Source organism: Eleginops maclovinus, chromosome 19, assembly GCF_036324505.1.
Source record: "Eleginops maclovinus isolate JMC-PN-2008 ecotype Puerto Natales chromosome 19, JC_Emac_rtc_rv5, whole genome shotgun sequence".
Classification (NCBI taxonomy): domain Eukaryota; kingdom Metazoa; phylum Chordata; class Actinopteri; order Perciformes; family Eleginopidae; genus Eleginops; species Eleginops maclovinus.
In genome coordinates this window covers 8,811,021-8,836,941 of record NC_086367.1, presented here as the reverse complement: position 1 = coordinate 8,836,941, position 25,921 = coordinate 8,811,021, and the positions used below count along the sequence as shown (strand labels likewise).

Genomic DNA, 25,921 nt, shown 5'->3' with positions numbered 1-25,921 from the left:
AAGACAGCAGTGTGTCTCATCAATCTAACCTCGCTAGGGAGCGTATGAACAGCTGTACAGATGTCTACAGATTTTGAGACACACACCAATCACACACATTCTCTCTAGTAAATGTCGACAGATCTCTCTTGCCTGCTGCAGCTTGCACATCTAAAGCTGCCTAACCTCCATTGGCCTCGAGCTTACGATTTAAGTTTGAAGAATTCTTCTAAAATTCTACGTTGATCCAGGATATATGACTTTCAACCAATTTTATAAGCATCAAAAGGCTTTTGTTGAATAATTTCCCCTTAATTCTGGCAGATCGAGGACAAATCTCTATTGTCATCCTACAGTTTGATTATTGTTGTACTATATCTGTCTGGCTTTTCTGTTTCCCCTTTGGGATGTTTTTCCGATTTTAAAGAACAGTTACATTCCTCCCACCTGCTTAATTTTACATCACCTGTCATGGAAGAACCACTTCCTAGCAGCTAAGAATTATCAGCTGGAGTTAATTTCTCATACAGGATTTTCTTTCGGTACATCGCTGAGCTGTTTTTTTCCTTGCTGAAATAATTCCTTCCAAGGAGGGGCTAGGCAATATGAAAAACAAGCAGAAAACTTGTTTTGTATGTGCTGTAAGCTTTATCAAACTGAACCAACACATCAATAGTTAATTCACTGACAGTAAGAGTGGCAGGCAGCTATGGATTTATCTCATGATTCTTTTCACTTGGTTCTAAAATGTCAGAAAATACACTAGCTTGTTTTTGTCTTGACCAACAATCCAGTAGCTAATCCAAAAGCAGTGGCTAATCATCACATTTTACAAAGCAGAAACAAACATTTTTGCTAAATTGAAAAATTCTTAAATTGGCTGATTAATTCTCCTCCTGTTTATTAATCGACTCGTCCAGAGGCTTTCAAAGTCCGACTTTGTCTACCAGCCACTAAGCTGGCACAATCATTTCCATCATTCAATGCAAACTCAAAATCCTATCACCACTTCCTGTTTACAACACACCCAATAATATGCAGACAACGTTCACTGATTTACTTTGTCACAAGAAATCAAAAACTTGTGATGATTCTCAGGCAGCATCTGAAGTAAAAGAACAGCAACGTCTTTATGGGATTTCTTAGCAGTTGCGTGGATGTTTTATACAGATGTTTATTTGCAAATGAGTGATAATATCCTCAAGTAGTGTAAGTCTCACTTAATCTTGAAGGGGCCCTGTTACGCTCCACCACATTGTACTTAAAAGGCTAAGGGCCATCACATCTTTAAGTGGTTGACCAATCACAACAGAGCCGGCCAGCTGACCAATCAGAGCATATTGGGCTCTGGTTTCAGAAAGAAGTGCTGCAACTCAGGCAGTATGAGAGAAATAAAGACCTTTTTGAACATTAAAGCAACATGTCACAGTAGAGGGACAAAATACAAATATGAATCTGAAAATGAGCAGAATATTTCCTCTTTAAAATATGTTTATTCTGTCTGATTGTACAGGACAAATAGCTTAAGTAACTACCTTCATTTCCTCTGTCAGTGCGTCACATGATGAGACTCACTTCCACAACTAAAGCTACTGAGTGTGTTGCTAAATCTGACAAATGAGCCAGCCTAACTTCCTGTTTTAAGTACACCAATCTGCACCCGTATCTTTGCCTCATGTCTGTACCGCTGTGCCCATCCCCTGTGGGCGACAATCTCAACCTCTTAATTTATCGTCCATTAACTTTTCCTTATCTGTCTGCAAAAACCCTCAATGCATACATCCAGAGAGGTTTTGTGATGCATGGCCAGTAAAATGCTGAACTGCTTATCTTCTATGATATATTCTGCCATTTGTAGAACAAGAGGTAAATATTGCAGCAATTAAAAGGCCAACTGCGCAAGGTGAGCCCAGCTGTGACCTCAGGATGGTATGGAGACATAAAGCATCTGGTTGTGTCTTGCACCCCATTGGAGCGTTCATCCCATGGACATCTGCTCATAAGACAGACGACCAATAAAAGTAATGGATTTGCCTAGACACCTAATTTCCCCCACGCCCTCCCTCCCTAACATTAGCCCGTAAATCTCCATTGTGCAGACTGCAGCTACCGTTCTTAAACCGCCCAACTTTTCCTCCTTTGCTTATATTTATTTATTAAATCCATGCCTTTTTATGCCTTAGCCATTAGTTAACCGAGTGTGAGACTATCCCGCTGTGAAGTTTGAGCTCAGTGCTAATGCTCCAAGGGGAGAGGAAGGACAGATGGCACACATTCATTATAGCCTTCCTCCATCGTTTTGGGCCTTCCTCCCCATTTGGCCCGCGCACCGGACACTTTGGTATACAGCATTATGATCAAACGGTGGAGGAAAGCTATTTGTGGAGCATCTCAGTGTAATTTAAAATCTCTACTCTGCACCTGGGACTGACAAGCAAGAATGATATCTCTCTTAAACGCGACACAAAAATCTCTGGACAACCTCCTACACCGGGACAAACACAATCACCTGTGTCTGCGTGAGTCTTTACATGTACCTTTCAACAGGGGCCAGGCCCGATCCGAGCGCTGTTATTTAAAACTGTGTTTGTGTGGGTGTGGGTGTGTGTGTTAGGGTTGTTTAAAGCAGGTGGACACAGAGGGAGTGTGATGTAGTGACTTTTTTGAAACGGCATCCCTTTTGGGAAATCGCACAGATGTCCACTCACACGTGTTCAGTTCAAATACACGTACGTGTGTGTGTGTGTGTGTGTGTGTGTGTGTGTGTGTGTGTGTGTGTGTGTGTGTGTGTGTGTGTGTGTGTGTGTGTGTGTGTGTGTGTGTGTGTGTGTGTGTGTGTGTGTGTGTGTGTGTGTGTGTGTGTGTGTGTGTGTGTGTGTGTGTGTGTGTGTGTGTGTGTGTGTGTGTGTGTGTGTGTGTGTGTGTGTGTGTGTGTGTGGGGAAGCTTCCTTGTTCAGGAAAAGCTGAATCAGGGGTTGCTTTGACTGCCAGGAGTTGTCATCGTCCTATTTTGCAATTAATTTCATCTTTCCATTCATGTGTGAGTGCGGCTGGTTTCATGAATGGCAGTTATTGTTATTATTTTTTTTGAATTGCTAGATGGAACAGGTTAAATCAGATTGCTTGGACAAGCTTAACGGCTTAGTGCAGATGAAGTTGCACGATGGCCCCACATGACTCTTTAAATCTTCCAGTTTTTATTAAAGCTTGTGCATCTGTGTTTTTCCCTTCCCCCCTCAGAATATCATATTGCACGGCGGACAAGATGCATGACAAAGTGTTTGCCTACATCGTCCAGAGCCAACACAATGAGACGCTGCAGTGTCATGCCTTCCTCTGCACAAAGAGAAAAATGGTACGTAAAAGATTTTCTGCTTCTTCATGTACCTGAAACACCAATTGTGTGCACTGTAGGCTGTTGCCCAAGGTCTTCCAACTTTCTAAATCAACTAAACATTTGAACATTTGCCCCAGATTCATATCACCTCCAAGTCTTTTAGATATGAAGCAACAGCCAGGTATCAGGTTAGCTTAGCATACCATCTGCAGTCAAGGGGAAATGGGTATCCTGGCTCTGTGCCCACTGAAGTCAATCAAATCCTCCTATCAGCACTTTTAGTGTGCACTTTTTAGTCCCTAGTTAATTATTCATCATGCCAGCCCAACAACACAACTTATTGTTTTAAAATTGTGTATTTGTGAAGACTAAACAAATAAAGAAGTAACGTGTCAATTAGTATGATTTATTAGTTCTGCTAGCTATACAACTTTCTGAAAAAGCTTCTACCTTTTATATATATATATTTTTAATGACCTATTCACATCCTGGCTGTGGCTTCATATTCAGCCTACAGACCTTAAAGTGGCATATATATTTTTAACGAATTCCCAAGAAATAAAATTGCCCACAACCTTGAACCATCCATTTAATACCATCGGTTGCATATAAATAAATGTAAAGTGAAATAAGGCTGCAGGCTGTAGCTGCAGATTCTGTATGGTGCAGGATTCTGCATTCAGGTATTTCACACAGCTTTTGCTCTTGGCAATGTGTGAGTGCACTTTATGCAGATACAGTGTGTTACAAAGAGACCTCAGAACATCTGCCACTTTGAGCCACACATGACTTGTATGTATGCTAATGTCCAAGTATTAAGTTAGGAGAAAGGCAAGGAGTGTGAACTTAAAGGGGCGGGGAGGCTGTCATCCCTGTGGCATTCTCTCCATCCCTGGAGGTTTGCAGAACGAGGGAGCCACTCCCTTCTTTTCCTTCCCCTCACTAATTTAGTTCTGGCCCAAAGGCCACGTATCCTCCCTGTTACAAAAACAACTTGCCATGGAGCCACAGATTTCTTTCCCCTTTTTTGAAGTATCTGTGAAGGAACTTCTTCTGTTGGTGGTCACTTTTTAGCACAGTCATCGGGGCTTCCTATCGTTTTTGTTTATGTCGACGAATGCATGCTCATCTTCCCTTTTTTGACTTCACGTTTTCACCATGCTTCCCCTCCCACAGGCCCAGGCAGTGACCCTAACGGTGGCTCAGGCTTTCAGAGTGGCGTTTGAATTCTGGCAGGCTGCCAAAGAAGGTACTCATGGTCGCCCCAGACAACCAGAGAAGTGTGACAGAGAAATAAAAATGTTCCTTCCCCTCTCCTCCCCCGCTGTTGTCACTGTCTCCATTTACTGTACACACTGTGTATCTTCCGTCTTAGTAACCAAACAAAGATCCTGTCTTTTTTATCCTGAGCTTTTCCAAACAATGTGGAAATACAAATCTCTTCTTCCTGCTCTCGGCCTTGACACCTCCAAGAGGGGTCATGTGAAATACTGCAGAACTATTAACTGACTTCTCACATACAGTAGAAGAATGTCCAACTGATTGAAGACGTCCCCTAACAGTGGTTGAATCATTATCCTGAGAGCAGAGAGACCTGTTTTAGTTTAGTGACTTTATTACAGGCAGCTCAGTCATGGTTAAAGACTCATCTGGGTATCGACACGGTGGAGGGGGGGTTGGAGAGGAGTTAAGGTGAGCCCGGGGCAGAGGTGGGCTGACTGGAGGTAAATCATCCTCTTTACAGTGAGAGCATGGCTCAGATGTGTGAGAGAATGGGATTGCCCTCAGATGTATTTTTATTTGAAGTCCAAAAATGTTCCTTTTCTCCTGATTACATATTTATATTTTCATGTCAGACTTGTGAGGCGTGCAACCTCTTTTAATGGCACTCATTTTAATAGTAGACTACACTGAGGAAAAAAAGCAGTCTGTGCATGTTCAGGCACCTCCGTGGACACACCAGGCAATCAGAGTGCAGGGTAAGCCTGGTGTCACACACATTCTTTTGTACAGCTCAGCAGAACATGCGTGTAATTTACTGCATGTATGACTCTGTGTAAATGAGCAGCTCGCGCCACATAATACAGGTTTCTGCATCACAACCCCCCCTCCAATCTTCATGTGTCAAAGGCACCCTTTTGAAATGTTCGTGATTTATTCCTTTGTTGCCGTCTTGTCTTGTTTTTTTGCACCTGGCACCTTGACCCCACCCCTTTTTTGTGGAGTTATTCTCTTTCCCTTCTCCTCCCCCCCCCCCCATCACAGCGCTCGCTTCTGCTTATTATAAGGATGCAAGAAGGGGGATGAGGAGAGAGGGCAAGAGAGCATGAAAGGCGGGGCAGCGGAGGCTTCTGGGACGTAAGAGAGAAAGGAAAATGATTGTGTGCGTGTGTCAGCGGGAGCTCAACCCCCTGACAGATTCAGTGTCAGTGCCATTGAGCCTGTCTCTGCGCGAAGGCGAGTTTATTTATTCAGTTCTTTTAGAGACAGACTGTATGCATCCTTTTTCTATTTACTGCACATTTCTACATTTTCTTCTTTTACTTTGTATTTTGATGCACATTTCCATTTAAGGCAGGGATTATTTCTCCCATATCAAGGCCACCGGCTGCTTTCCTCCTGCCTCTTCATTTGGTTGCTTGTAACTTTGAGTATTAAACCTGCTCCCTCCTCTATCACCCTTATAAGTTTTTCTTCTTTTTTTTTTCTTCATTATGCTTGCTCTTTCCTTCCCTCGCCATTCTTCACCTCTCCTCCCCATCTTTTTCTAAGCGGGCCTACTAAGCAGTTTAATTTGCCGAGCTGTTCTCTCCAAGGTCAGTGCGGTGTCACTGAGGAAGACGAACTCGTCAAGCTATGGCGGGGGAAAGAAGGGTATTTTAACAAAGACCGTGGAAGGGAAGAAGAAAGGGAGTTGGGGAGAGTCTGTTTCATTAAAGTTTCAAGACCCTGGAGGATCAGAGCAGGAAGAGGGATATAACTGTGTGTCTAGTGTAGTTTACTGCTTCTGTTTCCTACTAACTCTCCTCCACCACCCACAGTAGTTCTCCGCAGCCCACCACGCATTCCTGACCCACATTCCTCTGTATATTACTGCTCTCATCTCTGTTAAATCTCTGCACATAGAATATTCACTCTAAACACTACAGCTGGCTTTGAACTGAGCAGATTTGTATGTTGCTGCCATGTTTAGCTTGCTCAAAGACGATGCTCCGGAGAGGCAGTGGTGGGAATACAGCCGCTCGAGGGGAAGTTGTGTAACACTGTCATCACTTGGCTACCTGGGCTTATGGGAAATCAGATGTGGTGCTTTTTTAGATGAAGGATGATGATGAAATACAATCTCCTTGCTGTAAGCAGGTCTCGTTAAACAGTAATGGACATTTAATCTGTAGCTACAGCACAGACAGCTTGAGTTACACTGGGTCAGCGTTTCTGTTTCTGTAGGATTTCATTCTTGTTTAGAAGGTCTTTTGTTTTCCTGGGTGATTTGTGTTAGCATCTGCCTCGCCTTCACACCATGGGAAATGTGATGTTTTAGTAAGTAGACAGAGAGGGGTATGTAAAGATGCATCTGTATTTTTCAAGCAAGAGCAGGAGAGTACTCCTAACTGGCCACATCTCCTCAGGGTGAAGCATTTTTGTTCCTCTAATAGGAATATATTATATATATATTTTTTTTTTTTCTTTAAGCAACTACAAAGAACTTTCAATTTGTGCTATATTTAAGCCTTCGCAGACCATTTACATGCACCAAATCCTATATAGCTCACTTCAGGGAAATGGGGAAATCCCCAAAAGAACAATAGGTCCTCTTTAACCAACAGTAGGATATAAGTTCCATCTCTGCTACAGAAGAGTCCTAACCTGCAGTGACGTGCGGTGAAGTTCATGGCTGGTGAGGCACTGACGTCATCACAATCAGATTTGAACCTTAGAGCATCTTATTAAATGTTCATCTTATGAAAATTGTTTTAGTTTGGATATGCAATCCTCCATTCTAAAAGTAGGGTCAGGCGAGACGAAAAAAAAAGCAAACGACTGCACTTGACTTAACTGTAAATTTTAGCTCGCTGTCACTTCTTCTGCAGCGCACGAAGAATCACTGGACTCACTAGCACCCACTGCCATGAGGCAGGAGAACTGCGTGCCTCACCTAGTCTCTCTTCGCAGCGGTTTTGCTCAGCACAAGAGACACGTTACAGACATACAGTTGACAAAAAACACTGTATATTATATACACCAGCTAAAGTATGGAAATTAGTTAATATAGCCAGAGTGTTTGAACATTTTAATAGCGACATACAGACAGACAGCAGTTACAGTCTCACTGTATAGCATGTCAGCAGGTTGGTGCCTCACCGAGCAGCCGTTCTCAGTGTTTCAACGTGAATATGAAAATTCAGCGATTTTGGATCAAAATAATGTAAAACCGGTGAAATTAAAAGGAAAATAACTTTATAATACAAACAACTGGATAAATATGATCATTCAATTTATTTCTTCATTTTACTTTTCATGATGACACGGCCTCACCTGCCTCCCCTCACCGCACGTCACTGCTAACCTGCTAGAGGCCTAGACATGGTATTCATTCAGACAGAGTGAGGGGAGGGATTTGTTTGGGAGTCGTTGATGCACATGTTGTCCTTTGACAAAAGCACAACAACATTATAGACTTACTTTTTGAAAGATGCCCATGAAAAACCATGCTGCCTCTGCAAAAACTGACTTCCTCCCAATATTATGCTTTATGATAAGGAGGAAAATGCAGCTGCTCAACAGAGATTATTCTGTCAGAGCCAAAAACTTTGGAAGTAATAAATCAAACTTATGAGCCTCCATAATGCATATGGCTCCTCAGTAAGATTAGATATAACTTCATTAAAATAGGTATGATACTTTTATAGGGTCCCACATCATTTTTATTTGGGCTATTAAAAAAAACAAAGACGCTATTATATTTGATATGGTGCAAGACTGTATGACACAACTTGTTTTTACTCTTAAGGGGTGTAACTGAAAGGCTTATTAAACAGTGTACGTCTTGTTTTCATGGAGAAGTTTTACAGATGAGTCACAAGTCCTGGGTTTCTGTGCAATTTCAAGAAGAGATTCTGAAAAGCTTGATAAATGCGAGCCGTCTTCTCTAGAATGAGTTTAAGAGAGGGTGAAACACAATGACAGCTGATGTCACTTGTACTTGGTGAACCGCAGTGTTTGAAAAGCCTCCTTCTCAGCAGGTGAGAATGTTTGCAGCGTATTATCCCTCTGACCCAGATGCCATGCCTACTCTATTTAAATGCTGCACTTAATGTATTCACTGCTGTGTGTGTGTGTGTTACAAGCTTTCGGAGCCAGGTCCCTCAAGGTTTCAGCTGGCAGATGGCCTGAGTAATGGCCGTATCTGTCAATTTACAGCCGCTAATTTGTTTACACTCGTGATATGCTTGGTTAGTGAAACATTTTAAGCAGCTAGGAAAGGTTAACAGAGCCTTTAAGTATCACCCTGTGGTTACAAGCTCCTGATTCACAGTTTCATTGACTGCTTTTTGTCCTCCTCCTCCTCCTCCCCACAGACAAAGAGAAGCGAGTGAAGTCAGGTTCAGAGGAAGAAGCAGCCAGCAGCTCGCAGTCGGACAGCTCGGCCAGCCTGGGCAGCCTGAAGGGAGGAGGTGAGTCATGTCACCCATCATCACGTCTTTCTCTCCCCCTCCCTCGCCCTTTCTGTCAGAAATCGTAGCCTCAGGGGGTGGGGGGGAGGAAGAGTAATCAGCCACTTGTCAAAGGTTTGCTTCTAGTGAGGATGCAGGTCAGCTGACAACAATCTGCGTTATTCTTTCACGCTAGCTTCATTGCAATGAACAGCAAATGACATTTTCAGCGGTCTATTTATGTAATGATAATGGCAATGATGATGGTTGTTTTAATTAGAAAAATTGAAAGCCGCCTTGATGTGTTGTGGATCCATTAAAAATAAATCCTGGTTCACCAATCCCCATGACATTTTACAACAATGGAGAACTGTTCATGGAAAAACAAACATATTCTTTCTCATTTTAGAAGCACAATTACAGCTCTGTTGGTATAAAAAGCATGAAAGAGGTCTATAGCTTCGGTGACTCCCTTTTGTTTGATTAGATTAACTGAGATTTCAAGGATTTGAGACGTGGCTCATGCCTTCTAAACAAGCTGTATACATCCAGTGAGCCAGACAACCTTTAGGCATTATTAGTTCCATATATTGTCCTCGTTCTAGGATTCGATGAGATGAGGAGCATCTTGATGCCCGTGGCACAATGGCTGTTCACTTATTTCTGATTCCTCTATGTTATTCTGTTGTGTGCGTGCCTTTTTCCCTTTCACACTTGAGCGGTTACTGTTCAGTTTCTTTTTAAGGCAGTAAAACCTTTAAAAAACATCTAAAAAACATCAGCTTTGTACTGAGCCCCCCCCCCCCTTGCACCGCCAGGTGGCCTCCAGCCAGAGAGTGATCCCACATCATAAATCTGATCTGACACTTTATCTGGGGCTGTGGCCGACACAGGTTTTAAGGATGATCCCCTAGTGAGAAGTCGCTACAAAGTGGGACTTGGAAACAGATTCTGGCAACAGAGAGGCTTGGTGTGTTATTGGAGCAACGATATCCCACTGACCATGCGGTGGGTCATTTGGCTGCCAGCGGATTGTATTTCTGTACAGCAAATTGGCATAATTGTACAGCAGAGTTATACACGGTAGAAGCTGTTGAGTGGCTTTCAAAACAGGCTGAGCATCGCCGTCCTTCCCTGAAGCAAAGATTGGCGACAGCAGAGCTTTAGAGCTATCGGAAAGCTACTTCTGTGCACCATTTATTCACTTTGGCCGATCGAATGGCATGCCACTGAGTCAGAGAGACTCTCAGGATCAGTTGTGTTGTCAGAGGTGAGTCAGATTTATTCATGAGACATGATACCCTCTGCTCTCTCCTGGCGCCAGGCCTCTTACATCGGCTACAAGATATGCATGTCACTTCTTCCTGGGTCACCCTGATTGGTCGTGGATTTAGCCTGCTTTATTCCCCGTCATCCCATCAGTGATCTTCTCTTTAAAGGCTCAAATGTAGGCATGCAACTAAAACATATTTTTCATTATCTATAAACAAAGAGTTTACATATATGTATTATTTTTCTTTGCCATAAAAGCTTCAATGCTATTTTACTACACACCTGACCTTCAATTAGCTTGTTTGACATTATTTAACAACATAATCACCGATTGGAGAATATGTGTTTAGTTGCATGAAAAGGACAAAAGCACCTTTATGAAAGTTCAGAGAGTTTCACCTAGTTGGTGCAGAGCTTTTTCTCTTGGCAGCAGCATACACTCTCTCTTCTCTGGGAACAACAGGAAGAAAAATGTAATATGGACTGTTCAGCCTGCTTTTAAATAAATTGATTAATCATTCACTATATGAAACATCAAGAATTAAAGAAATGCTTCCAACAATCCCCCAGAAACCACATGCATATCACACAGTTATATCTTCACACAGCCTTTTTGGTCCGAATAACAGCCTCAAATCAACAGATATGTGATTTACTGACTGCAAGGGGCCCGATTATGCTTTTTGCGGTCTGCCCTTTCCTGTAGTCTGTTTTATTTAGGTTTTTGTGTATGTAAATGGTCTGAAAAGACTAAAATTAAAAAGTTCCCTCCAGAGAGAGTTTCTCTCCCACACACTCCCCCAACCAGACTGGGCTCTGGTTTCAGACAGAGGGTGAAAAGAGGCGCCGCAACACAAGCAGTATGAGAGAAAAATAAAGAGCTTTTTGAACATTAAAGCATGGAAACATGTCACAGTAGAGGCACAAAATACAAATATGAACCTGAAAATAAGCACTATATGTCCTTTTTTATAAGATAAACGAAAGCAGGAAATATTCTCTTCTGAGAAGCTGGAAAAAAAATATATTTGGCCTCTTTGCAAGAAAAAATCTCTAAAACATAATCAAGATTTACAAATGACTTCCAATTCATAATTTTCATAATACTACTTGTAGCTCTAGTTACACATGCTAGCTTGGCGTATGCTCCTAGAGCTTCATTTCCACCTTAACAAACAGTTGTTTTGTATGTCTTCTGTCTTCTTCTTCTTCTTCTTCTCTGAGGGGTATTACCATCATATGAGTCTTAACCCCCCCCTACCCCTTTCTTTCTGAATGAGTGACAGCTCTAGTCCCACAGTATTGCCTTCTTCATAACAGCACAATACTCCAAATGCCTTAGAGCTCAGTGTTGACACAGTGGACAAGTCCAAGGGAATTGCTGTGGTGCTAGCGTTACAAATCATTGCACTTTTACTGTTTACTCTATGGACAACATTAGCCTTAAGGCGAGACACAAATTAGTGTTGGCACATTATTGACAGCCATTAATCATCGGGCAAGGCCATTACAAGCCAATCCCATTACAGATCACTGGTGTCACCATTTTTAGGCGTGCAAGTCAGGAGGTTACTCCATACTCACTTATCACAGATGACACCCACAGATGGCTGCATTGCTGGGATGCATTAGTGGCTGAATAAGAAAAGAACAGCTTATACAATGGCATGGTGTCATAGATTTTATGCATGCATGCTGCTGTAATCTGTTGCACGAGTATGAATATTATAATCACAGGATCTCATCAAAAAGTAATTAAACTTCATTATTAAGCAGTTGTCTGTGGGATTGGAATCTAATGATGAATGTGGAAGGTTGCCTCACTTACTTTTATAATTCCACTAGTTGATTTTTTCTTTATTAAATTGTACTCTTTCAATGCATCTGAGTAAAGGATAGTGAATCTTATTTTCGTGTAGTTTATATTTATTTACTTTTTTTGTGTTTGTTTTGTCTTCCAGAGGTGGCCACAGGAACACTTCTGGACTTGGCAGAGGGTGCCAACATGGCGCTGGTCCACTCAGGAACAAAGCAGACTGAATCGGATCCCTTTACGGTGCATAATCATGCGACAGAGAACAACAATACTGTATGGGTAAGAGTCGGGCTGGTCAATAAGTTTCAGCTGTTCAGGCTCGATAAGATGGGGACGAGAATGAATACACACAGTAACATTGATTAATGAAGGGCCTGGTACCTGTTGTGTTCAAAGGAGGGGACCCTGCAGTTACACAGCTGCTGCACAGCCACACAATGGTCTATTGAACAGAGCTGGCCTTATCAAATGGTCACATAGCTACAGAGGGTGTGGGCTGCAAGTAACTCAGATAAACCCCCTGAGAACATGTGAAGCAAGAGGAGACTGTTCTTGGGCAACATGTTTCACTCCCAACTCGTCACATACAGATGCTTGGTCAGCGCTCCTTTAGCTTCATTTATCAGATTGCAATGTAGTCGGATAGGCTTAAACATGTGCTTAACCTTACTTGCATAATGCACGTTATATTAGTACTTGATTCATCAATCAATCAAAGTGTATTTATATAGCCCAATATCACACATTTGACCTTTATTTCAGGAGGTTTTACAGTCTGCACAGTATATGAAACCGTCTGTCGGTAGACCCTCACATTGGTCTAGGATAAACTCCAAAAGAAACCCCACAGTTCATTGTATAAGGAAAAAGATGAAGATGGATCCAGCTGGATGTCAACAATCCTGTGGGTGCATTCAAAGAAGTAGTTAGGTGAGCGTCAGGCAGGACCACAGCAACAAGCACAGCCACGACTCAGGATCCTGGCGCAGAAAAGATCACGGTTATGTTACAAATGATCTCCGTAATTAGGTACTTGATGTTCTGTAGAAAAGGTAAGTTAAATACGTTGTTTACATGTTGTGAGTTAAGGTAAATACACGGGGTGTCGGTAGCTCAACCCGTTAGGAGGGTTGACATTTCAAATCCTCAAACAGACAAAGTCCAGAGGGTAGACTGCTACTTTAAAAGGTGCAATTTCACCTCCTGGTGAAGTGGTAAGTAAGTCCAGCCCTACTTTCAAGTTTGGAGTGATAACGCCCTGACGTGTGAGTGAATGTATTAACATCTCATGAATAACTACTATTTACTTATCATCCCTCGAGACTTTGTCTCTAACCAACATGTGTGTGTTCTGTGTTGCAGGAGTTGGAGGACGGTCTGGACGAGGCTTTCTCAAGGTGAGAACACGTGAGATTTGGATTTTCCCTAAAGGCCCGGGCTGCAGCCACACAGGCTGCTTTTCTGGAAATAGCTACCTGTGGTTTTGGGCTGCTCTCGCAATAAACCCGCCCTCTCCCTCTGCTGGGTTCACATCGGTGCGCTCTCACGGGCAGGAGTCGGGCTCGATTTACAGGCCCTGACACAGCTGACACTCCCCCTGAGTCATGCTGCTTTTGTAGGCTCCGTTTACCATCAGCTCAGGCCCACACACTGATTGTATATGAGCCCAGAAAGACAGTGATTACAAAAGAGTGCTGGTGAGGGTACTTAGTATTTAGATCACAAAGGAAAATCACTTTTTCTGTTTGAATAAATTCAGAAAAGTCAGGAGAAAGTTTTAGAATTTGCAGGTTCAATGTTGACAGGAAAGTCTGCATTGATTTGGAATTCCTTTAATTTTGTCTATGCTGTCAACAAACAAATCTGAATAGAGTCTATAATGTGATTCATGCTGCAATTGGGTCTATAGCACACTCAGATAAACGGCGGTGGTCTCCTGTCACATCACATGGTGCTTTTACAGCCATTTATTTTGAACAGCCGGAAAAGGACTCTTCCGACAGTTTATTAGAGCATTTATTTCCTCTGGCCCTGCCTTTTATTCCCTCTGCTAATTGGAAAGTGAGCTACTAATTGTATCACTTTCATTTAGTGAGAGGGAAAATGGGCTCCACAGCGTCTGTACTCTACACACTAAGAGGCCATTTTAGGCCCGCTATCAGATGATTATTTGTCCGCACACACTGTAATTACACACTAAGGCCGTTAATCTCCCGCTCGGTGATTAATGACGAGGCTCCCAGCGTAAGCACACACGCATCCACGTGTAGATTTTTCCTAATTGACCGAAGTTCAGGACGCCTGAGGGTCTGGTTTGAAGTCTTTGTCCATCAGGAGAAGCTGATATACTGGGGGAAGTCGGGGTCAGAGCCAAAGTTATTAGAAATTAAGAGACGACTTATGATTCTGTCTGTGAGAATGTTACAGAACGATGGTAAATGATGGTACCTGGTACCGTGTGGTGCAAACAGTTTTGCGGGACTGAAATCAGTTTTGGATTAATGGATGGTTCTGCCCTGCCTCAATTAAACTCTGACACAGTATTATTTCAAATAATAATGACAGAGATGTGTGTTATTGTTATTAAGCTTTAGAAAAACATGCATTATTTACAGCTATAAGTGACAAATTATGAACTCATACCTTCTCCCCCCTCCCAAAAAGGATAGAGAGAACATTACTGCTAAACCAAAGTTAATTCTGAAGTTGAACATGGCTATTCCTAACTTTAATTCCTGTGAGGTACATTGAATGTCCTCAAATAAGAAGCGGTATTATACTTTTCACTATGAGATAAAGATAGATCCATGTGAGCTTCCTTTTAATGCTATTTGAAAGACAACACTGCCATCTGCTGGCCGTGTTGTGTTGGTCACGATTGTAATGTTAGAGCTTTAAAAGGGGCCCTATTATGCCCCTTTTTCATATTTGGTTCCTCTACTGTGACATGTCTCCATGCTTTAGTATTCATAGTCTTTATTTTTCTCATACTGCCTGTGCTGCAGCACTTCTTTTCGCCCTCTGTCTGAAACCACAGCCAAGTCTGCTCTGATTGGTTAGCTCGCCAGCTCTGTTGTGATCGGTCAACTTCTTAGAGATGTCCCGCCCCGTCACATACAATGTGTTGGATCGCTAGCCAATAGAAGCGCGATTCAGGCTGAGGGGGAGTGGATTTTAGTTAGACATAAGAATTGTCTTTTATGTTTAAGCACGACAAAATGGACATTAAGTCGTGCTGCGGTCGCCTAAATGTATCCACTCTCTTTATTACAAGGCCGTTCAGAACAGTTCAATTGTTGCCTGACTTGTGATGTTTCCTTTGCACCCCCAGCCGCAGTTTGGATAGCTTTGAATCCTACTCAGGTAACGATGTCATTCACTGGACATAGTGACTTCCACCTCCATTCTCCCCACAGTCTACCCACTATTCAAACCGCTCATCCGTCTGGATGTCAGTGTTCATCAAGATTGGTTAAGACTCATTTAGTTTCATGCTTTCTTTTGAGGCTGTATCCTATTAACAAGAGTTGTTTAACTTACTTAGAGACACATCGCGGGGGGAATACTTCCTCTTTGTCACTCAGTTTGAGCCATCACCAAGCTTCACTGCCATAGAACCTGATGTAGTGTGTGTCCACGTCTTCATCACAATTGTTTTGTGTCCCCATCTCACAATGAAGTGTAGTAGTGTATCTATTACTTATTTACTTCATAACAGGGTTCTTACAAAACGAAAAATAGATGTAATATTTAAAAACAGTCCTATCATCGTATCTGTCTGGTGTGGTAGGTAAGGGCTAGCTTAAGCTGTCGGTAAAATAAACGCTCACATGCAAGAGTGTGAGGGAGTTACGCTAACTTTATTTTTCGTGATTGCTTTTATATTAACAATTTAGAAGTTATGGTAGGGGCTTTGAGAGTGTATATTTTTGGTTTAGCTACTATGGAAGTGCTTGAATCTTAATAAGCTTTCTGACAGTGTTAGTGCAATGGCTCAGTAGTATGAGATGTCACCATAAATGAAAGCGCCTTGTGTTTGTGTGCAGGTCTGACATGTTTGTGTGTGTCCTATTTTTATTTGTTGATTTTCTCATTACAAATACGAATGCCACTGTGTTTATTGTGTTCATGTTGTTGTCCATACTTTCTGTACAAATTCTACTTACCACAATATTTTTATTTTTAATACTCAGCCCCCAAAATGATCTGTTGTATATCAATGACTCACCACAAGTTATCAAAATTGTTGAATAAAACGTATAGATTTTCTTAAAGTGAAGGCTGCATTTATAATAGTAAAGCTATATAAAATCATCTGTTGACTCACTTTCACACAACCAGTATAATATACATTTCCCCACACTTACTATATAAAGCTTTACTCATCCATGTGAGTAGTCTTAAACGGGAGTGTTTTAAATAATTAGGTTTTGGTGAAAATGCATTTGTTTGGGAAAAAATAAGAAGATAGGATTACATGAGGTGTGTGAGTTCTTCATATACAAATTTGGGGTCAAGTTTTGCATCAAATTGTCATTAATAATGTCATCATTTTTTAAACACTGTTCCATGATAGCATTTACTAATAAAGTGTCTGTTTGCTTTGTTCCTCCAGACTCGCTGAGTCTCGCACTAACCCCCAGGTCCTGGACATTGGGGTAAACCCTCAGGACTTCAACACTGAAGAGTGCCTGTCCCCAGGCAAATGGGACCAAGAGGACATAGACTTCCCCCCACAGAAAGACCCTTTCTAAAAGTGAAGCCTCTGCCAAGAAGGAAAACAGGGAAAGTGGGGGATAGATGTTGGTAATACATGGTTGGAAACTGTGAGAAGACGAACATTTGATCGGAAAGGTTTCCCACCTTCTCCCTGCTGCCAAGTCCTCTCCCTGATGCGTTTGCAGACCAGAGAAGGACGACACGAGCAGGCTGCTCACAGAACAGGCCAAAGCAATACAAACCATTTTATCCCTTTTCTATGAAAAACACATGCAGTCATTATGTTTGTTACAGTCAGTGTATTACTTATTTTTTCTGTGTACCCATTCACTGTCAGTAATGTGTTTGTGGTATGTGCTTGTGGACATTGCGATAACGAGAGCGTGTGTGGATGTACAGAATATAAATGTACAAAGTGAGATATGAGAGTGTGTTAAGCAGGTTGTTACAAAAGGAAAAAGGTCAACAAGGGTGCTGTCACATATTTTATTTAGCTAGAGATGGAGAAACTGGATAAGAGGGAAAAGTCATGGGTGGAGACCAGAAATGCAAAATAATAAAGTAACTACCTATGTGCTTCAAGGATTCAGCCTTTTGTTGGGCAACAAAAGCTTTAAAAAAGATGTGTGTGTTTTGGTCAAAGAGTGCTCGTGTGAAAAATGGATGCGAACAAAATGACAATCTTATTTTTTTTTTCTATTGCAAAATCTATTTTTGCACTCATCCACTTCGAAAAGCACATATTTAATGTAAGGGAATTTAACTTCACAAAGCATCAAGCTCATTATTCAGGCTTATATACAGTGCCTCTGTTAACTCTTTTCGTGTTAATTTTTTTATCTGTAAATCACAGTGTTCAAACCCAACATTTGTAGGAAAAAAAACTTCAAATGGCACCAAATTTCAAACTAAGCCAGTCTTTAATCCCACTGTGGCTCATGGACAGGACCTGGATGTCAAAGTGGAGGCAAGTCATGTCATTTTTTAAACTTGCATTAACATGACAGCTTCTACCTTGTCACCAAGTTGCTTTTAATCACGTGTTTCATAGTTAAAAGTAAGACATGAAGTCCAAAAGGTGTTTTATCAGCACTGTACCACTATATGTTAAATTATATCGTTGCATTGACTTTGCAAGTTTACTATTTTTATTCCGGGGAGGGTTCCCAGTGTTACTTTTGGCATTGTTTATGTATGAATTTAATTTAATTCATTAATTTACATTAAAAAATTATAAAAGTAAAAATGTGTGTTTGTTTATTCCTAAAAATGTTTATTCATACGTATTTTGCTCATCGTTGTCTCTACACAATGTTCTTTCTTGCATCTTTTGTCTCAATGGATCCAGGGCACAACAATGGAAAACATATCAGTTATAATCCTCAGCTAGCAAAGCACACGTTTTGTTGGAAGCTCACAACACCCGTTTGAAAATGTTGTTGAGCTATCAGGAAAAAAGCTAGAACTGCTAGCATTTTAACTGAGTATTTTTTAAGGGATGCACATTTTAATAAGTATGTTGCATGTGAATATACACTCACTGGCCATTTCATTAGTTACACCTGTTAAGCTGCTGGTTAATGCAGATATCTAATCAGCCAATCACATGCAGCGACGACCTGGTGAAGTTCAAATGGAGCATCAGAATGGGAAGGTGATTAAGTGACTTTGAATGTGGCATGGCTGTAGGTGCCAGACAACCTGGTCGGAGTATTTCAGAAAACTGCTTATACAAATGATATACAGGGGTGAAAAGTAACTAAGTATTGTACTTAACTACAATTTTGAGATAGTTGTACTTTACTTGAGTATTTTAATATTTTGCTATTTCGCACTTCGCCTCCACTACAATTGAGAGGTAAATTGTGTACTTTTACTCCACTACATTTATTAAATTCCTTAAGTTACTTTACAGATTTGGATTAATGATGTGAAATATAAACAACACTTAAATCAAACTTTAGTCCCACCTCTTTACTCAATAGTACTAGGTTATTCAAATCATATGTTTCCACTCTGACAAAAGTGCTGGGAAGAAGATAAAAGAAAAACAGAAAGACCGTCCTGCTTTCAGAGATGTTGAGCAGTTGGGTCTGAAATTAACTCATCATAAAGAGTCATGCATTAGTTCAAAGGCTCAAAGGGCTTTATTGTCATATGCACAGCTACAGTGCAGATATGCAATGAGTCATAGGCTCCTCGAACAATGCAATGGAACATTATATATATATATATTTATATATATTTCCTTATAATGATACTCAAGACCAAAGGTGGTGAACAGAGGCAGGACCTGTTGTATAGCCACCCCAGCAATTCCAGCATGGCAGTCACCTATACCAACATACACCTTTACTCAATAGTACTAGGTTATTCAGATCATATGTTCCCACTCTGACAAAAGTGCTGGGAAGAAGATAAAAGAAAAACAGAAAGACCGTCCTGCTTTCAGAGATGTTGAGCAGTTGGGTCTGAAATTAACTCATAAAGAGTCATGCATTAGTTCAAAGGCTCAAAGGGCTTTATTGTCATATGCACAGCTACATTGCAGATATGCAATGAGTCATAGGCTCCTCGAACAATGCAATGGAACATTATATATATATATATTTATATATATTTCCTTATAATGATACTCAAGACCAAAGGTGGTGAACAGAGGCAGGACCTGTTGTATAGCCACCCCAGCAATTCCAGCATGGCAGTCACCTATACCAACATACACCTTTCAATAGTACTAGGTTATTCAGATCATATGTTCCCACTCTGACAAAAGTGCTGGGAAGAAGATAAAAAAAAAAAAAAAAAAATTATATATATATATATATATATATATATATATATATATATATATATATATATATATATATATATACACAGTGTTGTGCCAGTTCACAGCTTTTCTGAACTAGTTCAAGTTCAGTTCATACATGCTCAAAGTGAACAGTTCACGTTCAAAGTTCACAACTTTAATTCTGAACTAGTTCAAGTTCAGTTCATACATGCTCAAAGTGAACAGTTCACGTTCAAAGTTCACAATTTTAATTCTGAACTAGTTCAAAGTTCAGTTCATTTCACTTTTTTCGTGAGATATTCAAATAAATACTTTTTTTCACACTACGAGCTAGAAATCACTATACGTTCTTTGAAACTGTTCATTGTAGACATTTGCTCATAACACTGCTATTGTGGGTTTCTTAACAGGTGCTGAAACTTGTAGCAATACAGACAAGATAGACCAGTTCTATACTTAGTGCAATGAAATCTACTAGCATTCAATTAAATAAAGAATATATAATATGAAATATGAATATATTATTTGATATATATGATATTATATATACCTATGTGTGTGTATGAAATGAGCAAAACTCTTGAATTGCATTCACACTGGATGGATGTTTTAATTCAATGTGCCGTTTCAAATTCGAGAAGGACGTTGTCGATGTCCTAACTTGTTTTTGCTGCGCAGGTGGACACATCTTACACAGGAAGGAAAGATTTTTGCCGTCGGGGTCTTGGTTTGCAAGAGTGTAAAATTGTTTTAAATGTTCGTGAGGAGAATCGGAGTCCGTCTCCGTGCCATCACTTCCACTAGCCATCTTGTTTTGGTTTTTTTTAAATCGCAGCGCTTTCTCTCACTCTCGTCATTGGTCTCTGTATCTCTCTATCTCTCTCTCTCGAGCCTCCAGCCCTCCGCGCTCTCGGCGTTGCTATGCCTAAGCCGCTCTGCTGCAATTCATCATGGGTAACGTCGTGCGGAAGCCAGTACGTTTCAACTATTCAACTCAACTATTCTCAGGCGGACACTACGTTGCCCGCAATGCATTGCGCATACAGTGCCAAAACTATTTCTGCGTTGATACATGATTTAAGCGGCACCTACAGGAGGGAGGAACTTTCTCTCTCGTTGCGTTTCAAAAGAGAAAACAGATGTCACTCAGTTTTCAATGGAAAACAAATGCCAACGTTCATTTACAGTGATGTCTGCCGTTCATGACACATAATGTGAACTAATTCACGTTCAAGTTCTTTATTGAAAAATGTGTTGCGTTCAGTTCAACGTTCACGAAAAAATGAGCGTGTTCAATGAACGCGTTCTTTTGAACTCGTTCACGCACAACACTGTATATATATATATATATATATATATATGACATAAACCAAAATAACAATATAGATAAATATGTAAGATTCAAACAGATGTTTGTGTGTGTGAATAAAACGGGGACAGAGCTGGCTGCTGTCATATGATCCGTACTGGCGTCATCACAAACGGACATTGCTTCACGTGACGCTCCGAGGAGAGGAAGTCCTTGCTCTCCTTTCGTAGTTTCCCTCCTGGAGGGAAGGACTACTCGATCGCCCGACATGAATGAAGCAGTCAACCTGACATTTGAGACGATGCTCGGCAGTATCATGGTTTTCCTGAAGTGGTTGCTGTTTTTATGTAAGTGTTTATTTTTCTAATAATCATTTGAAATCGAAATCGTTAACTGCAGAGCGAGGAGTTTATTGTTGAACTATTGAAGTTCACCAGTGTGGTGCCTGGATAATTCCGGTACAGTAGGGGAGATTTTTCTGATGTAACGTAGGCCGGGTTTGGCTGGGGGGAATACCTAGGCTAGACCGAAGAGCTTCCTCTCTGGAGCTCCATTTACTAAAGAGATTAAATGGGCGCCCTTACGCTACAACATGTGAAAGGAAATAAAGTTTAACTGTGCACTGATATTCTTAAGCACTCCGTGTGTGTACTTAAGAATAATTAGAATATCACGTTTTAATTTCAATGCTAAGGATTGAGATTTGGGGCAGCACAACTATAAGGGCTTACTGATGTTTAGATCTTCTTTCCCAAATCCAGATAATTTCAGCAGCAGTGTAAAGAATTAGACTATGCTTGGATTGACACTTTCATAGTTATTCAGGGGTCATTTCTCAATATATCAATGTCTATCTAGCATGCAGAACACTTCATAACCAAATCTTGCATGTGTTGATATTTTTCATTTTTTGTCCCCAGCTGCCTTTCTACAAGGTTGCAGTGCACATGACATTACCTGCACTGTTGTCCCGGATGGGACCCTGACAAAGTACAGCATCTCAGATGACTATCGTGTCTCTGATGCCGAGGCATCTGGCTGCTATTACTCTTGGGCCAATGCAAGTGTAAGTTAAATAAAACAGAATAGTTCAGATCAACTTTTCACTTTTCTGACCAACATGATTTGTGTCAAAGGGTAAATCACAGTTGTAAAAATGAATAACTGCTTAAAATGTTAAAATAGGACTCGACTGTTTTAATATCCCACACATAACACTTGTATGGATAAATATAGTACTGTATCCTCACTTGAACTGACTGGTTTTTGTAATATGGTTTATGTGTATGAACAGTTGTTTTTCTTTTCTATGTTGATTTTAGGACTATGTGCTTGCGAATGAAGAGGGCAAAAACCCTGAGATGGTGTTGAGAACCAGCGTCAACGATCTACTCATGTTCATATGCTTTGACATGATTATCTTCAAACGTGTATGCAAGGAGGTATTGTACTATTACGTAGTTACACAGCACATTGATAATCACAATATTGATAAGCCATTATAACTTTAAAATAGATAATCATTTGGAAATGTCTGACAAAGTAATCTCACAATATTGTCCCTTTGCTTTTTCTCCACAGGGGACAGTTTACAACGTTGACTGTATTAGTGAGTACCATTTCCTTTCACCCATATTCGTCTAACATCTTCATTGTGTCAGATTGTCTCTTTAATATAGTTGTTAAATGTTGTCCTTTATTTCTTATGAAGTGAAATGTATTTCCAATGTTCTGGTATCTCCTCTTTACAGCCAACTGTACTCAGAGTTCTCCCAGAAAGTCTGAGGGACACAACGGTAAGGATGATCTAAAAAATATAGATGTTAAGTTATATTTGCCATCAGTGAGTGAGATATTGCAAGGTTACATCATGTACTTCCTGTTAGACGGCATGAATGAAACAACTTTGGCCACAAAGACTTTTGGCTAAAAAAAGTTTCCATTCACAACTAATAGAGAGTAAGTATTTGCCATAAAAAAAGCTATATTGGCTTTTCCAAAAGCAAAGAATTCCTCCAGGCTATGTTGTTGTTAAGAAATGTACAGTTACTGCACATTTACAATAAATATAGACAATACCCATACCAGTATGCACAAATTGTATGGTAGAAAGCAACCAAAAAAAGACAAGATAAGATGTACCTTTATTAATAACCCGTGGGGAAATTCAAGTGTTTATGCAGCAACAGATTAAGAAGAGAAAAAAACGTACAGATTCACACAAGGATATGAAATAAAATAACCATTTTTAAATAAAAGAGAAAAAAAAGGCATGTTTTTCTTATACATTAGTTTGAAAACATGTAATAAATTGTAGTGTTTTGGTATTATATTAGATTCGATTAGATTCCTTTATTGTCCTTGCACACAAGTACAACGAAATTGAGTAGCTATCCTGACGGTGCACTCACACACAACAAACAGCAATAGTGCAAAATGAATATATAACAAAAAATAAATAAATAAATAAATATATACAAAGCAAATGGACACACTAACGATACCACACAATAACTTCTATCATTGGCAGCGAGATATTGCACTTCAGGATATTGCACATTCCAACTTGCCGTGGTCCTATGTACAGTAGTGCAGTTGGAATATGTACATACGGTGCAGATGAAATTAAGAGTAGATACAGTATACAGTATTAACTGATTTTCTTCTCTTGACAGTTATTGTTCTTGTTGCCGTTCTTGTTGGTATCCTGGTGCTGGTCGGTTTGTGTGTCCTTCTGTGCTGCAAATTCAAGGAGAAAATGTCCAGGTGTTTGTTTTTAAAATACCATACTCTTCTCTCATTTTGAAAGTTTTTCAATATGCTCTATTTTCATTGCTTTGCATTTGTATCCTTATCAGATTCATGTACGCTTCTGTGAAGATGCGGATGGATGACCTTAAAGCAGACAATGACGTGGAGGCGGGGAATGAGTAGATCTCCTCTGGACTGCCATCTAAAGAATCTATTTAGCAAATGTACTGTAGAATGCTTACAGAGCATTATGTACTATTGATACTGAGGACTTTATTCCTTCATATTTTTCTGTAGCAATGGGCCTCATTACTAGAGTGTTGCTGTATTTCTGCTGCACTACTCTAAATCAGTTTGTTGTGCCCGTCTTTTCCCTTTTCTAGAGAATGCATTCCATTTTAAGTCCATACTTCAGCTAAATGGTGGTATGCATTCATGCCACAGTTAAAATGATATACACAGGACTGGATTTGTAGCCATAAGGTCTATTAGCATAGCTCCTCCGTTCTTAATATTGTCCAAACAACCCTTATCCTCTACCTATCAACATGCCACTGCAAGGAAAGGTTCCAGGGAAATACCTTTTATATGTTTTTTTATGCTTTTTTGTATCATATAGGTCTGCACACTTTACAAACTGTCTTTTAATGAATCAGTTGAGGACAATGTGTGCACACATTTGATTTGGGAAACCATATACTGTGTGTTGGTATCACTTTTACACTTTATCACAAAGAATCTATGCCTGTTTTCTTTTTTAAAACTGTCACTGCCTCACTAATTTGATCCACATATGGCCTTCTCTTATTTGGTGTGATCAGATTTGTGTTTGCCAAAGCAGCTGAATAAGCTCAACGTTACTTAAACAGGGTCACCCTTCAATGATATTTGCACAGCCATTAGGTTGGCTATCACTTTTGGTGTGCAGATACATGTTCAGTGAGGCTGTGGAAGCAGACAGAAAGCAAGTAGGACCAAAGCCCAGTAGACATGCTGTAACCCCTCCAGGTCCAGTCAGGACCCCCAAATTGGTGTTAACGTGACCCAAAACTGTGGAAGTGTGGAGACTCGTAATGCAGCACCAGGGTGTGCCCTTTCAGTGTCCTGTAGCCTTACAGCAACCCCTTTAAATACGAAGCCTTAAATATTTCCCTGCACATAGATATACTAATATATATATATATATATAAATAATGTTTCTAATATATATTCACAGATGTGTTTATACTGTTGGATATCATAGTAAATAAATAACGTTAGCATATCTGTATAAGATTTTAGGTATTATTTTATATTTTATACTTGACAAAATGCTTATATATTTAATATATTATAAATACACTTCCGGGTTTGGATGCAATAATATGTGCAAATGAATTAGGTCCGATACAATTGATTTTTAAAGATAAAGTGGTTATGTGATGCTGCACAATAGCTGCCCACTGCTCCTAGTACTAGGATGGGTTAAATGCAGAGGACCAATTTTACTGTGTGTGCTGTGCTGTGTGCATGTATGTGACAAATAAAGAGGGCTTCATCCTCCGATTCTATCTTCTTATGTCCTTTTCATGTCTTTTGATCCTTGAATTCTGATACCCAATTATTAACTCTGTTTGTATTTGTATATTCCTTCATGAAATCACCTCCCATTCTTTATTAAAGCCACATTTGCTTAAAAAAATAGTTTTTTTATTTTTGTCTTCAAGTGTTAAGTGTAGGCGAGTGTGTGTATTATACTAACAGTGGTCTAATCAAAGGTGCTGTGATCCTGTGGCGTGACGAGTTGTGTCATGTTTTCAGCTGTGTGTCATAGGAAAGCCCCATAATAACTAAACTGTATTGCTACACAGTACTCTCACTGCCATACTTTAGAGTCACACCACGGTCATTTGTAAAACTGTATCTCACACAAGATTACTGCAAAACCCTAAACTATTAGAGGGTAGAGTGCTTGTAAATGTTACTTTTTATTTACTGAATGTTAATATGTTTTAACGTTCTTTAAGTATATTAACATAATCTACAGGCTGCCAAAGTTCAACGTGGACTCCAGGATACTCTGCAACTTCTTCAGGTGCACCATAGAGAGCATCCTCCTGACAAGGCTGCATCACGGCCTGGTATGACTTCAACCGCAACACTCTACAGAGAGGGGTAGAAATTACACAGCAAATCGCCAGGAGGAAGCTGCCATCCATGGAGGACCTCTACTCCCAGCGGCTCAGGAAGAAAGTCCAAAGGGATAAAAAAAAAAACATCATCCCAGCAACAAACTGTTCTGTCTGCTGCC

General features: G+C 40.3%; 1 protein-coding gene across 2 annotated transcripts in view; it reads left to right on the top strand.

The window, feature by feature from the left end:
* Positions 1-18,023, top strand: part of ldlrap1b (low density lipoprotein receptor adaptor protein 1b) — a 33,279-nt gene extending 15,256 nt beyond the window's left edge. The window contains exons 4-9 of one of the 2 annotated variants that reach the window (XM_063908619.1): positions 3,220-3,334; positions 4,493-4,565; positions 8,896-8,991; positions 12,204-12,298; positions 13,421-13,455; positions 16,674-18,023. In XM_063908619.1, the coding sequence (XP_063764689.1) occupies positions 3,220-3,334; positions 4,493-4,565; positions 8,896-8,991; positions 12,204-12,298; positions 13,421-13,455; positions 16,674-16,812 (553 nt within the window). In that variant the 3' untranslated portion in view covers positions 16,813-18,023. Of the gene's footprint in view, positions 1-3,219; positions 3,335-4,492; positions 4,566-8,895; positions 8,992-12,203; positions 12,338-13,420; positions 13,456-16,673 lie in introns of both variants that reach the window. The other variant, XM_063908618.1, reaches the window with a different exon arrangement.
* Positions 18,024-25,921: the final 7,898 nt, after the last annotated feature.